Source organism: Rhamphochromis longiceps, linkage group LG16 (assembly GCF_057381845.1).
Source record: "Rhamphochromis longiceps isolate RC_006_pf linkage group LG16, R_longiceps_female_GT1.1, whole genome shotgun sequence".
Lineage (NCBI taxonomy): Eukaryota > Metazoa > Chordata > Actinopteri > Cichliformes > Cichlidae > Rhamphochromis > Rhamphochromis longiceps.
The window spans coordinates 29,463,779-29,479,309 of record NC_140572.1 but is presented as its reverse complement, the minus strand read 5'-3'; the positions used below and the strand labels follow the sequence as shown (position 1 = coordinate 29,479,309).

Genomic DNA, 15,531 nt, shown 5'->3' with positions numbered 1-15,531 from the left:
ACACCGGCAGGGCTAGGGGCCTGGACTCTCCTCCGCGGGTTCTTGGGGGATGTTGCTAACCCCGGGTCCGAGGCACCATACCCGCAGTAGATGTGCTCGGTGTGAGGTCTCGCAGCAAGCTATCAAATACGGTTCATTTCTCAGCTTTTAACAAAACACTATAAGTCGCCAGGTTCGTCGTCAGATTCAAGGAGTTACCTCCTTTGCACAGTATCACCTTAAAGTACTTGTTGCAGGCTGCTGAGTTTGCATATTTTGCTGTGAAGTACAGCCAGACTTTTGACTGCTTCGCCTTGGGCATTTTTAATCTGTAGCTCTGCTCTAAAAGAACGTACGTACCTGGGCCCGCCTACTATCCTTGGAAAGGTAAAATGATTGGCTAGAATCTGAAGTGTATGACATCTCAGGAAAAAAAAAGCACTGAAATAAAGCACCGAAATGTGTTCTACTTTTCGGTCTGGTTACTACCGTTTATGTCACAACCTGTGCCATCATGGCACTGGATACCAGTACCCATTCCTACTTGGTAACTGCCAAGCAAAGACTCACAACCTTGGCTTGCCGTTTGAAGAGGTATACTAGAGAGATCGGAGTGAAGACCACACCAGCTTCCCTGAACAGGCTCCAGTAACCATCACAGTGGCAGCTATCCAAGGCATAGTCTCAAGAATAAAGAGCTGGAAAGTAACAAGTCCCTGGGAGGCAGCAAACACCAAATATCTGCAGAAAGTAAGGCAAGTCCTGAGGAGACAGCTGAATGGGAAGAATGCAAGATTTAGGCAATCAACATCTCATCAAATACCCTGTTGGGATAATCAGTGAGACAAAGGAGGAGAAAGAAGCCACGGACCCCAAAACATCGAAGCTCCTAACAAGGCATGAATGGTTTCACCACAAGTCCACCCCAACCCTGAGACTAAACTAAGTGAAAGGAATTAGAGAATTACAGGACCACTATCCAGGATGAAACAACAAAGATCCAGGAGTACATCAGGAAAATGATCACGACCTATAGAGTGCTTAGTGAATACTTCAGGCAGCAGAAACCCGAGATAAAAGAAGAGGAATCATCATGGAAGCAAAGGTCCCTGAATGGTATGTACCACTGGAAGATAGAAGAGGTGACTGGTATCAAGAAATCCTATAAAGCGAGACTGAAAGACAGCACAAAGGTACTAATCATAGCAGCACAGGAACAAGCCCTAGGTACAAGATCCATAGAGGCTGAGGCTACCACACCAGCAAATACCCTAAGACCAGGTTGTACACTCTTGGCTTCCTTCTCCCCTCAGGCCATTTAGTGCTCAATACTAGACTAAATACTAGTTCAGCAACACTAGTTAGCAGAGGTTAGCAGATACTGTTGCTCAGGCGCTCTCGGGCTCTGTTGTTAAACTGGATTGTTTATCAATTGGAAGATCGATGGATTGTTCCCTGATTCCCCCAGATTCCTCCCGAGTTGCCCCCAATGGATCCATCAGAGTGTGTAATATCCATCCATCCATTCGCTTCCGCTTATCCTTTTCAGGGTCGCGGGGGGCGCTGGAGCCTATCCCAGGTGTCATAGGGCGAGAGGCAGGGTACACCCTGGACAGGTCGCCAGTCTGTCGCAGGGCCAACACACAGGGACAGACAACCATTCGCACTCACATTCATACCTAGTGACAATTTGGATTATCCAATTAACCTATCCCCACAAGTTGCATGTCTTTGGACGGTGGGAGGAAGCCAGAGTACCCGGAGGAAACCCACGCAAACACGGGGAGAACATGCAAACTCCACACAGAAATGGTGGAATTGAACTCAGGACCTTCTTGCTGTGCGGCAACAGTGCTAACCACCGTGCCACCGTGCTGCCCTAGTGTGTAATATTAATATTTATTTATTTATTTATTTATTTATTATGTTGCTCTTTGTTGTTTGCTTTCTCTTCTGTTTTTTTTTTTTTTTTTTTCTCCATACAGGTGACCCAGACTGGTACTTTTAAATGGACTGGTACTTACATAGTGGCTTTCTACTCAATTTGAGCACTCAAAACACTTTGTACTCATCTCATTCACTCAGTCATACACACAGAGTGTTTTTACCTTTTTTTTTTTTTTTTAGTGTGTAATATTAAAAAGGTAAAAACACAAGTACCAGTCCGGCATTTTTGTTAGTGGGTCTGAGGCGAGGCCCACTAACAAAATTGTGAAGAATGCTGATAGAATAAAATAGAATAGAATAGAATAATAATTTATTGTGAGTCTCATCCAGGACATCAATGAATAAGTTAGCAGGTGAACCAACTGCAGAACTGTAATAACACCTTAACACTAAATACTGAATAAAAAAAGGAGATCAGCATGAGCCAGCACAGTCACATATCACTTCTTTTCAACAACACCACAGTGAAGATGGCCAGCAGCACGAAACTCCTGGGCGTACAGATAGACCTGTCCTGTTCACTGCACAGTGGAGCTCTTGTAAAAGAGAGCCTTTTGCCCCAATTAAGAAAAGGTCACCTTCCCTTTCCCATCTCTACTACTCTCTTTGCATCTCTGATTGGTCAAGAGCCTGCTTTGCTTTAGACTGGCAATCCCTGAATATAGTGGTGGGGACAGCAGAGAATACTTATGGGACTCCACTTCCCCACATCTGGGATGATGCCTGACCAAAGCAAACAAACACATACGTGACCTCTCCCACCCCTACCACACACTGTTCTGCCTGCTGGATTCATGTTTAACTTTTGGACCTTCAGGCCATACTCAGTGCAGATGTTCCTGTATACTATACTGGCTACTTGGTTATAGGATTTCGTGCTATACGTCTATATCCTTCTGCAACAGCACCCTATCTGAAAAAAGGGAGGCAGCTTTTAAAGCAGCAGCCACCCACTGTGTGGATTCCAAATTCATAGAAAATATTGTTCTATCTTTGGTTCTATTATCTATATCTATTTTGTGAACTGTTATATATAGATGTCAGGTATTCTATATTTATCTAAACTAGCTTTTTAATATCAGTGTGAGCAAGGTTACAGAAGTACATAAAAAGCTCACAGCATACAGCAGTCATTCATACAAGTTGCCTTTTTTGAGATTTTAGCTTTTCAAATCAATCCTTATCCTACTTGCATTTTATGGTTTCATGTTTGTGACAATAGGAAGCACAGAAATGAATCGGTCACGATGTAGCTCGGAGTCAATGCCAGTTTAATGTTATATGCATATATGTTAATACAGAAGTTATAAAGGAAAGTGTAAAATTTTGGGTAGAAACCTGTGGTCCCATAAAGTGCATTAATGCAGAAACCGCTCAGTAAAATGTACATAGGTTCATGCAGGTTTTCATCCAAGACAATGAGCAGCACAAGAGAGATATTGCAATACAAAATCACACAGTAACAACTAAAGGATATCAGAATCAGAATCAGAATACTTTATTGATCCCTGGGGGAAATTATTTTTTGTTACAGTGCTCCATTATAAACAAACATTAACAAGACAGACAATACGCTAAGTAAGAATAGTACAATATATATATATATATATATATATATATATATATATATATATATATATATATATATATATATATATATATATATATATATATACATACATAAAATCACTTATTAATAAATTGTTGAAAAAGAAACATGTGTAGCTGTAGCAGTAAACAGTGTGTTAAGTGGATGTGTTGTACAGGGAGATAGCCACAGGCTGGTGCTTTTCGGTAATCTCAGTCTCTCACTGAATGTGCTCCTGTGACTGACCAGCATGTCATGGAGTGGGTGGGAGGTGTTATCCAACATTGTCTTTATCTTGGACAGCATCCGCCTCTCCGACACCACCTTGAGGGAGTCCAGCTCCATCCCCACAACATAACTGGCCTTACGGATAAGAAGAGGGGTATTATATTCTCACTGTTTCATTAAATCCTGACAGAATGAAACTGCTTAGATTAGACACATTATCCGTGACAAGAGAACACATCTATCTTCTTAGTTGAATAAAAATGTGAGTGTACAGAGCACACATCTGCTGGATCTACATCCCTAACAATGTTTGCCCTCCCTCTACATCTCCTGTTAAGTACTGCTTTAGGCTCAACAATAAAACAAACACCTGGGAATTCGTAAACTGTTCCTTTGATTTTCCTCTTATAAGGTTTCATCTGAATCGTTCTTTGCCTGGCCCTTCAAACAGCCAGCAGGCAAAAACACAGCCAGGCACATAGCCCCTGAAGTCAATGGGACACACAATCCACTTCACCATAGTAAGGTGGAAATTCTTAAAGAGAATAGATTTTTTATTTTCAAATTTGAAAAAAGATAATAAGGTTCAATGTCAAAAATTTACATTACTCTGTTGCACGAGTGATAAGAGCAGGCCTCATAAGATACACTAAAATGCAGCATCTTATAGCATTTTATTAGCATGTTGTATGTGTAAATATACCACCTCAGATAATGTATGCTATATGCTTTGTATGTTTCATTCATTTCATTTTTTTTATTTTTTTTACTTTTTAAAATGCCATTTTTTGGTTCATTTCCAGTTTGCTTTCTCCAGTTTTATTATTATCTAATTAAAAGCTTGGGTCTATTATTATTAGTGGTGGTGTTTCTCAAGGGGAAAATGTTTAAACTACATGCAACAATAAAAATATAACTCTTTCTGAAGACACAGACTCTCAGTCAACAACATTACTGTTCAATTAATTTTGACTAAATTGTCAATTATCTCAGTTTATAGTTTATTTTTAAACTACCTACGGTAAACAAATATGAACATGAACCCTTTCTGTGTCTAATACATCACATCTCCATTTTATATAAAATGAGAGCAATAAAACACACACAGACACTTTTTAAATAAGGGAATATATAGATAAACCCTAGAGTTACCCTATAAACCCTGGTTTGTCTGTGAAGGTTCTCAGTCATCCAGGTCATCGTAGTCTAAGGAGCTTGGAAAGAAAAGCGTCTGGACTTCTTTAAGTTGCTTGAAGACGTTTCACCTCTCATCCGAAAAGCTTCTTCAGTTCTAAGGTCAAATGGTGTTGCATCTCTCCTCTTGATAAAAACCTTTACAAAATAATATTAATACAAAAGCTAACACTGAAAGAATTGACCACACTAAACCTAAGCTTTTAATATACAAAAGTCTATTGTATTCACACATATAACATGTAAAACAGTTCTATAAGATGTTGCATTGTTAGCTGGTTTTGCGAGGCCCGCTCTTATCAGTCATATTCAACAAAATAATGTACATTTTTGTGATTTTGCTGTCTTTTTATTTTTGAAACTCTTAACTCTGAAGGTGTTTCATTTTCTTTTAAAACAAACTAAACCCAAAATCCTATTTCGTATTTTGGTGAGTTTGAATCCATATATGAGAGGATTCATAAGTGGAGGGATGATCACAAATTCAGTAGCGATGAAATTTTGGAGGCTTTGAGGCAAATCTGTGGAATCGAATCGCATGTACACAAACTGAAAAACAACTACAGACAGGAATGTGATCAAAGAGGTCAGATGTGGCACACAGGTCTGCATAAACTTTGCCCTGTCCTCTCTGGACTTTGCGCATGTTTTAATAAGATGGGTGTAAGTCCAAATGATAAAAAAGCCATGAGACACATAAATGATAACTGTTGCATATGCTGTGATGTTGTTTGAAAAGGTGTCAGCTTCAGGACAAGCAAGTTTAACAATTAACCAGTTTAGACATAAGACTCTCTGAATCTTCGTACCACATAACTTGAGTCTTGCTGTAAGCACAACATTGATGGCAAAAATGCAGAAAGGTGTCAGCCAGGAGAAACACACCAGCTGAGAGAGCCTCCTCTTAGTCATGAAAGAGTGGTAGTGCAGAGGTCGACATATAGCCAGATACCTGTCAAAGGCCATGACAGCTAAAATGGATGAATTGCAGCAGACAGATGAGTACATGATAAAAGCTTGTAAAAGGCACCCTTCATGGGAGATTGTCTGAGAAGGCGACAGTAAATCTGAAAGGAATTTTGGGTAGAAACCTGTGGACCCATAAAGTGCATTAATGCAAAAGCTACTTAGAAAAATGTACATAGGTTCATGCAGGTTTACATCCAAGACAATAAGCAGCACAAGAGAGACATTGAAAAACAAAATCACACAGTAATACAGTAAAGTAACCGAGAAGAGGGGTACTCTGAAATTAATCGTCTCATTAAATCCTAATAGAATGAAACTTCTTACATTATGCACATTATCCATGATATGAAAAACCACGTACTTTCTGATGTAGACTTTCTGATGTACACTCACAAGTAACAACTTGTGAGTGTACAGAGGAAAGAGCTGCTGTAGCTACATCCCTAACACTATCTGCTCTTCCTCTACACCTCCTGTTAATTACTGCCTTTGGCTCAACAACAAAACACACACCTGGGAATTCAGCCTCTGTTGGTCTATGGAACAAGAAAAAAAATGACTAAAGGACAAGACAAGATGGATTTAAGTTCAATTTTGTAGTTGTTCATGGTGCCATGGTGATGACAGCAGCACACGCCTTACTCTATAGACTTTACTTACTGGTTAGATTGAATAATACGCAGTTGCTCTTCACCATGTGAAATGCTTAAAGTGCTGCATTTTACTTCAACCATAAGTATTAAGGGGTGAAGCTTTTCATTATTTCAATAAGCAGAGAAATAAAATTCTCTCATGTTCCTGGGTCTTGTATCCAGTGCTTTCTGTTTTGGAAAACACTGTTTTACTGTTTGATTAATTTCCAGTTCATTCCAGTTTATTTTTTGTATTTCTTAAGTCCAGCAATGAAGCCGCTTTTTAATTTATTTTTCGTATGAGAGTCTGCACTTTAGATCCTCCATCCTGCCCACTTCATCCAGCCTCATGAGAGAACCACAGACTGTTGTTAATAAATTATTTTATATGACGCTACATAGAAGAATGAAGTCCCTGTAAAGGTAGGGAGTAGGACACCCTTAAAGGGAACCCTATTAACACATGTTTGCGCTAAAATATGCACTGTGCTTTCAACAACATATATGTGGCATTAAAATACGTCAAATGTTTTCCTTTTACGCACATTTTATATAAAACCGATTTACCAGTAGGTCGCCATTGTCATTTACTTCTCAATGCATTCTGGGTAGTGACGTCACACGGTTGTACCGCATCGAGTTCACAGTTAGCAGTGCACTGGAAATGGCTTCTTTTCAACCTTTCCAGTTTGAACCAGAGCAAGCCGAGAGAGAGGATGAAAATAGTCAACCAGTATGTAGTTTAGATGAGGATGATAACAATCCGTCACACGAGAACGTGAGAGTGAGGGAAAGCTACTGGTGGCTATGTGGCTACTCAGTCCAAATTCCATTGACTCTTAGAAATGACTCTAGACTCGTACCAACAGTAACACCTTTAGTTATAAAATGTTTTAATAAATGTGTTTTAGGTGTCTTAAAGGAAAATGTATACAGAAGGCAAGATCCATTATAGTTTACAAGGATAGGGTACAGCTGATGTTATAAATAGCATGACATTTTTGTTTTTAAATTACCTTGAAGACCCACAAGTTATGCTTGGCTGCTTTTTGTTGATCTTTGCTCTGTGGTTAGGACGTTCCAGTCTTTATTTATTAATTTATTTATTTTTATTCAAAAGCAAATCAAATTGAGTGGAGACATTTCAAATAAATGGTATCATTTGTACAAATCATCAGCTGGAACAGTATTATTAATTTTAATTGATTAAGTACCAGTGCTCCTTAAGGTCGTGCCAGGGACAGGGCAGGTTACTCCTTTTCACAATTTGCTTCACAAAGAAGAGAACATAACCATTTACTTTTTTGATATACAGGGAGTGCAGAATTATTAGGCAAATGAGTATTCTGTCCACATCATCCTCTTCATGCATGTTGTCTTACTCCAAGCTGTATAGCCTCGAAAGCCTACTACCAATTAAGCATATTAGGTGATGTGCATCTCTGTAATGAGAAGGGGTGTGGTCTAATGACATCAACACCCTATATCAGGTGTGCATAATTATTAGGCAACTTCCTTTCCTTTGGCAAAATGGGTCAAAAGAAGGACTTGACAGGCTCAGAAAAGTCAAAAATAGTGAGATATCTTGCAGAGGGATGCAGCCGTCTCAAAATTGCAAAGCTCCTGAAGCGTGATCATCGAACAATCAAGCGTTTCATTCAAAATAGTCAACAGGGTCGCAAGAAGCGTATGGAAAAACCAAGGCGCAAAATAACTGCCCATGAACTGAGAAAAGTCAAGCGTGCAGCTGCCAAGATGCCACTTGCCACCAGTTTGGCCATATTTCAGAGCTGCAACATCACTGGAGTGCCCAAAAGCACAAGGTGTGCAATACTCAGAGACATGGCCAAGGTAAGAAAGGCTGAAAGACGACCACCACTGAACAAGACACACAAGCTGAAACGTCAAGACTGGGCCAAGAAATATCTCAAGACTGATTTTTCTAAGGTTTTATGGACTGATGAAATGAGAGTGAGTCTTGATGGGCCAGATGGATGGGCCCGTGGCTGGATTGGTAAAGGGCAGAGAGCTCCAGTCCGACTCAGACGCCAGCAAGGTGGAGGTGGAGTACTGGTTTGGGCTGGTATCATCAAAGATGAGCTTGTGGGGCCCTTTCGGGTTGAGGATGGAGTCAAGCTCAACTCCCAGTCCTACTGCCAGTTTCTGGAAGACACCTTCTTCAAGCAGTGGTACAGGAAGAAGTCTGCATCCTTCAAGAAAAACATGATTTTCATGCAGGACAGTGCTCCATCACACGCGTCCAAGTACTCCACAGCGTGGCTGGCAAGAAAGGGTATAAAAGAAGAAAAACTAATGACATGGCCTCCTTGTTCACCTGATCTGAACCCCATTGAGAACCTGTGGTCCATCATCAAATGTGAGATTTACAAGGAGGGAAAACAGTACACCTCTCTGAACAGTGTCTGGGAGGCTGTGGTTGCTGCTGCACGCAATGTTGATGGTGAACAGATCAAAACACTGACAGAATCCATGGATGGCAGGCTTTTGAGTGTCCTTGCAAAGAAAGGTGGCTATATTGGTCGCTGATTTGTTTTTGTTTTGTTTTTGAATGTCAGAAATGTATATTTGTGAATGTGGAGATGTTATATTGGTTTCACTGGTAAAAATAAATAATTGAAATGGGTATATTTGTTTTTTGTTAAGTTGCCTAATAATTATGCACAGTAATAGTCACCTGCACACACAGATATCCCCCTAAAATAGCTAAAACTAAAAACAAACTAAAAACTACTTCCAAAAACATTCAGCTTTGATATTGAGAACATGGTTGTTGTTCAATAATAAAATTATTCCTCAAAAATACAACTTGCCTAATAATTCTGCACTCCCTGTACAGTGGTTTGTAGCCTGGTGTGATGACAGCCACTTAATTTTGGATGTAAAGAAAACCCAAAAGACTGTTTTCAAAGTAAAGGTGTGCAGAGGCCTAGGTCAGAGAGTTTTTCAACTCCCACCTCTGGCAGAGCTTTAGTACCATTTTGATACTTACCTGAGAATAAAATTTTAGACCCAAGGATACTATAATTAAGTGTAACAAAACTAGGTGAGTAAAAACATTGTAGTCAACCAGAAAAAGAAGCTAAACATCAGAAAAAGATGTAACCACATGAAACCTTTTTTTTGTCCATACAAGACAGAAACTAATAATGTACAGGAAATGTGTTTAATTTCAATGTGTGTTGTTTTCTTTTTTAAATTTCAGAACCAAAAGGAAATTCTACTTATATTTCAATTAATGAAAACAGTCTGGAAATGTGTATCTGTCATAGTATCTATTCATTTACACTACAGATCACATTTCGCTTAAATCACATATGTACATATATCAACAGATTTCTTTGCCCCTCTCTGCGGAAACACTCATGACTTTAGTCTCAAAGCTGAACTTTTACCACATATAAAATTCAAAACTCTGTTTCTTATTTGTGTCAATTTAAATCCATACATGAGAGGATTAATAATTGGTGGGATGAGGAAAATTTCCATTGCCATGAAATTCTCAAAACTTTGTGGTATTTCCTTTGAGCCAAATCGCATGTATAACATATCAAAAAGAAAAGACAGAACAACAACTGTTAAAGAGAATAAATGTGGTACACATGTCTGCATGAATTTGTTCCAGTTGTCTTTGGATGACTGACATGTTTTGATCAGATGTACATAAGACCAGAAAACCAAAAGGACATGGCCGATATAAAAGGTGTAATTAAAAGCAGGAATAACAATTCTTGCTACAGAGGCAGAGCAAGCCAGATTATTAATTAACCAGTTTACACAGTAGATTCTTGGTATGTGTGAGCCACATAACCTCAACACTGCTGTTGTTATTGTGCTCATGAAGAGAAGGTAAATGGGAATAAGCCAAGCAAAAAATACTAAAATACAAATTTTTTGTGTAGTCATCAGAGAGTGGTACACAAGAGGTCGACATATAGCCACGTATCTGTCATAGGCCATGAGAACTAGAAGAGAGAAGTCAGCACAAACTGAAGAGTGCAATACAAAACCCTGTAAAAGGCATCCTGCATAAGAGATGACATGAGTGGTGGACAGAAGATCATAGAGAAACTTGGGATAAAATGCAGCTGTCCCATAGAGTCCATTGAAGCACAGATTGCAGAGGAAGATGTACATGGGTTCATGAAGTTTTTTATCCACAATGACTGTGACAATTATCGTCACATTTACCAGCCAAATCACACAGTAACACAGTAAAGTGAGAACAAAGAGAATGACCCTGTAGTTTGCAATATCACTTAAACCTGAGAGAGTAAAAACAGTAATTACTGAAACATTATCCATAATAAAATATTAGTTTACCTTACTAGGTGTCATTTCAAACTGAGAGCAAATGACATTTTTACAAGTTAAAGTCAGGGTGAAATGAAATCTCTCTGTGTACTGTCTAAGTGACAAAGTATGTCACCAGAGGTTTATATACTCTGTGTGTCAGCCACAATTACGTGGTCAGCATGATGTAAGTGGTGCTTTCACTTGTTGAGCTGAATAATAAAAAAAAAATGAAATTCACTTTTACGAATAAAGTTCTTTGTGTCTTATGTAACTGCTCTCTATAGAGCTTTAATAGATTGTCTATTAGGACCTTTGTTTTGAGTGTAAAACATCAGCACAGTGACTAAGGTTATTATATGTTTGATAAGCAACATACTTTTCCCTTCCTTCAAAAATACACAATATAGCTGTGTTATAATGAGTCTTCCTTTGGTTTTTAGATTGTAAAAGATAAGAATATTTAAATATTTTGTAAATGAGAATGTATTTCACACTAACAACCTGGCCTCTGTATAATGTTTAACCCTAAAAGAAGCAGAAAAAATGACTTATTCCCTGAAATTTTCAACAATAACCTTAAGAAAAATGTGCAGGAAATGTGCTTAGTTTTTATTTTAATGTGTAAAAACCAGAAGAACGCACTGATGCATATGCTTGTTGAGACTGATGTCTCTATGATTTTAAGTGTTTATAGTTTAACATATGTAACTGCCTGACTGATTAATCAGTTGTCATCTGTATTCATTCGCTGATCCCTCTTGGTTGGCACAGAGACTCGCTCTGCAGTCGCTTAGTTGGAGCTTAGCACGCCCTTGTTGGAGGAGGGTGCTCTTTTCACCCCTCACTCTCTCGTTCCAGCACAGCTTTATGGTTATTGCTGTGGTTCCTGAATCTTCTCATGATCACTAGTAGGACCTTTGACCTCAACCACTGCTTGGGCTGTCAGCTATGCCATGAATATTTCCTACTTCTCGCTGGGTCTCTGAAGACTTCTGATCAGCACCCAGTCTCAATCTCAGTCTGGAGATTCCACCCTTGGGATGATTTTTTTCCAGCAATACTCTGGCCACTGCACCTGTTATTGTCATGGTCTGGGTGGGTACCTGCAGGTCTCCAACAGCGGCTCCTCCTCCTTTAGGCGGAGATTGGTTGCTCCTCCCTGGCTGACCACCTGTGGGCAATTATTCCGGCAGCATATAAGACCTGCGCACTCAACCGTTCATCGCCTGAGTATCTGCTATCCCATGTTAGTCAAGTGGTGTTTGAGTGCTTTGTCCAGAACCCGTGTGAAGACTTACCTGTTTTTCTTGTCCTCAGAGGTAGCTCCTGGAGTGGGGGTCTTGGCTCCCTCATCCCCGCTTTCCTGGACCTGGGCCACCTGCTGCTGGTACGACGTTGCCAACTGGCCCGCCACTCACTTGCCTGCCTCCCCACGCCTCGACTGTATCCGGGCCTTCCGCCCCACCTGTCACCTCCACCTAAAACCAAGTAAGGCAACTCAGTTTAACTGTGGAGGATCACTGATTGTCTGCCGGATCCAGTTGACTGTGCTCTCCTCTCATTACAGTGCCCCGGCCACTTCATAGTCCAGTTTCCACCTCCCCACTGCCTCAGCTGTTCAGCTGCATCCTAGCGTTGTCTAGGTCACTCTTAGTTGACTTAGTTTTTACCAATCGTTGCTGATAGTGGAAAACCGCGCCCTAATTTAAGTATCCACTGACAGCAATATTACGTCATTCCAAAAATAAAATCAATTCTTTTTGCTTTTGAAATGGATTGAATTGCTACAATCCTTTTAAACACAGGTCTTACCATCTAATATGGTCAGCGCCCCTTTAGGTGAATTTCCTCAGAAGCCCATTGTAATTTAAAGAGAAGCTCACCATATATTTGCTCTCAATTAAAGTGTTTTATAGCGCTTTTACTCCCAATCTTGCAAGCCTGCTTTTAAATCATCAGCACACAAAATATCACCACCAGAGGGATAATACCTGGCAGGTTTTTTCCTAAGTGCACTGTTGCAAAAAAACCCCCAAAAACATATTAGGCACAGTTCCAGACATGTCTGAGTGTAAAAAAACAAAACAGTCTTTCTCTTAGAAAAAGAAAACAAACCTAACTGGCAGAATCAGCCAGAAACATCACAGGAAAAGTTTTGCTTTTAGGTGAAACAACATGCTATAGGGATTAGAACTTGCCACGCAGTGCTGCAGTCACTGCTTCTGGCTTTAATTAATAACTGATGCTTACATCTAGGGATGGGTATCGAAACCCTGTTCTTGTTGAGAACCGGTTCCCACTGTTTCAATTCCTTGGAATTGTTGGCCATTTTAACAAACGATTCCCTTATCGATTCCAGTCGCCCCGAATGATGTCACCACGTTGCGGAGCTTCATTTACCTGGCAGGAAACACGGCGCCTAAGTGGCTCAAACACTCAAAAGTTTGGTTATACTTTACGAGAACGGATGACAACAGGGCAACTTGCAATATTTGCAAAGTAGATATTTCATTTAAGGGAGGAAACACTACGAATATGCAAAAGCATTTGTTCACAAAACACGCGATAACCTTAAATGAATGTTGTGTTTTTAATTCCGCTCCGAACTCATGTAACTCAACCCAGCAGCAGCGGTAACGTTTGCACGTCCTCTCCCGTTAATGCAGCAGGTAAATAATCAACTAACAGTGCATATTACAAAACCTGCCATTACTGTGCGCTGCATTTAGGTGACCATGATGAGAGAGACAGACAGAGTGGCATTGCAGCCTTTGCTTTGGTACAAAGTGCTAAAAACAATAAACCCAAGGACAGAAGAGTCCTTCCCAAGGACGGGGGTGTATACCTTCTCCCTCACAGAGAGAATTATAACCTTGTTTTCTACTTGGCTGTCACCTAAGGATTTGCAGCCGGATTTACATCCCTGATACTCTAGATATAGAGTCCCTCTATATATTTAATGTCTCCCATTACAATGGCCTCATTGTGCTAACATTCCACATGCACCTGGTGACAGGAGTGCTCTTACTATAATAAAGTGAGAAAGTGATATTACTGTAACTAATGTGATATGATTAAATATGTGACTAATACATGAGAAAAGAAATCTGCCACCACAAACCTAAAAAAATGTGCAGGAAATGTGCTTAGTTTCACTCATTTTTTATTTAATGTGTAAAAACCAGAAGAACGCGCTGATGCATATGCTTATTGAGACTGATCTCTATATGATTTTAAGTGTTTATAGTTTAACATTGTGGCGGAGGTGTGGTCCGGGGCGCAGCTGCAGGGGAGGAGTGGTGCAGTGAGCTCAACGGGGCGGTGCTGGTAAGAACAGCTGATGGCGATTTTGGACTGATGGTGGTTTTCCTTTCCTTTATATAGTGAGGTGGAGAGGAGCGGAGGAGAGAGACGCTGGGGAAACCGACCGCTGTCAGACGGTGTTCTGTTGTAATTCAGTGCACACTCTTAATAAATGTGGGATCTGATGACAACGACCTGTGTGTGGGTGTATCTGTGCCTAGCGTGTGTCACAAACATATGTAATGAATTTATGTAAACTAATGAAAGGTAACACATTATAACACAACCTGCCACAAAGGTGAAAGTACCCTGTATTTAAGTTCAATTTGAGGACATCAAGTCAGGCTTTTGCAACAAACAATGAAACAAGTACACTGTAAGTACCCTGTACTTTTCTGGGGTGCGGGTCTTGTTATGGAGTGACTAAGGTGCAGTACCCTGTACTTACTTGCGTTTTGCAGGCAACAAGTCAGGTTTTTGCAATAAACAATAAAACAGGTGCACTGTAAAGGTGGAAGAGTGATGTGTGAGCAGTAGTATGACTTCAGGCTTCATGACAAGAAAGAGCACTTTAGATGCAATGTATAGTATGCATATGTATAGCATGTATAGAATACATGTGTGTGAAGGAGCAGGAGATAGATATGACTGTGAAGATGGAAGGAGTAGCGGTAGTGATGGTTTCATTCTTTTTGAGGGAAGTCTTACATTTTAAGCGTTTTAATTGTTCAAAATGATTAAAATTATTACATTTTTAAAATGAAACTATATTTACAAATAATAGTTCCTTGATGATCTGGTTTGACCTCTGATTTATCTTTGTACCAAACAGTTTGGAAATAGTATAATACAGCAGGTGAGATGAATGGATCATATCAGATCTTTATCCTTGTAGAAGCTTTATTTAGCTCATTAATTGTTTCTAAGGTATTTCATGGATTATCGCCCTTTCGTACCTTTCTGATATTTTTAATTTGTACAATTCTTCAAGATCACTGAGGTCTGCAGACCACATGCTCCTACATTTCCTGAGGTCCAGATTAAGGCACAGAGGAGATCGGGCCTTTGCTGTGGCTGCTCCTAAACTGTGGAACAAAATGCCCTTTCACATCAGGATCACCCCAACATTAGACATTTTTAAAACCCATTTGAAAAGCCACTTTTATTTTTTGTCTTTTAAATCAGAAGATTTGATTACTTTTTTGTGGTATTTCTTACTCATGTTTTCTCTTTTTATTTTTCCTTCCTTAAATTCTGTCATTTTGTCCCGTGTTTTTTTTTGTCATTTGATTATTATTATTACATGATAGCACATTAGTCAAAAGCTATTGTTTTAAACGTGCTTTAGAAATATATTTCACTTTGAATTTAGAGGAT

General features: G+C 39.6%; 2 protein-coding genes across 2 annotated transcripts; both read right to left on the bottom strand.

Moving 5' to 3' along the window:
• Nucleotides 1-5,317: 5,317 nt before the first annotated feature.
• On the bottom strand, nt 5,318-6,256 carry LOC146651386 (olfactory receptor 4B13-like). Its single transcript, XM_085384789.1, has one exon. The coding sequence runs from the start codon at nt 6,245-6,247 to the stop codon at nt 5,318-5,320; it is 930 nt and encodes a 309-aa protein (XP_085240915.1). The 5' UTR covers nt 6,248-6,256.
• A 3,662-nt stretch (nt 6,257-9,918) lies between these two features.
• On the bottom strand, nt 9,919-10,860 carry LOC146651385 (olfactory receptor 11A1-like). Its single transcript, XM_085385075.1, has one exon. The coding sequence runs from the start codon at nt 10,858-10,860 to the stop codon at nt 9,919-9,921; it is 942 nt and encodes a 313-aa protein (XP_085241201.1).
• Between the last annotated feature and the right edge of the window lie 4,671 nt (nt 10,861-15,531).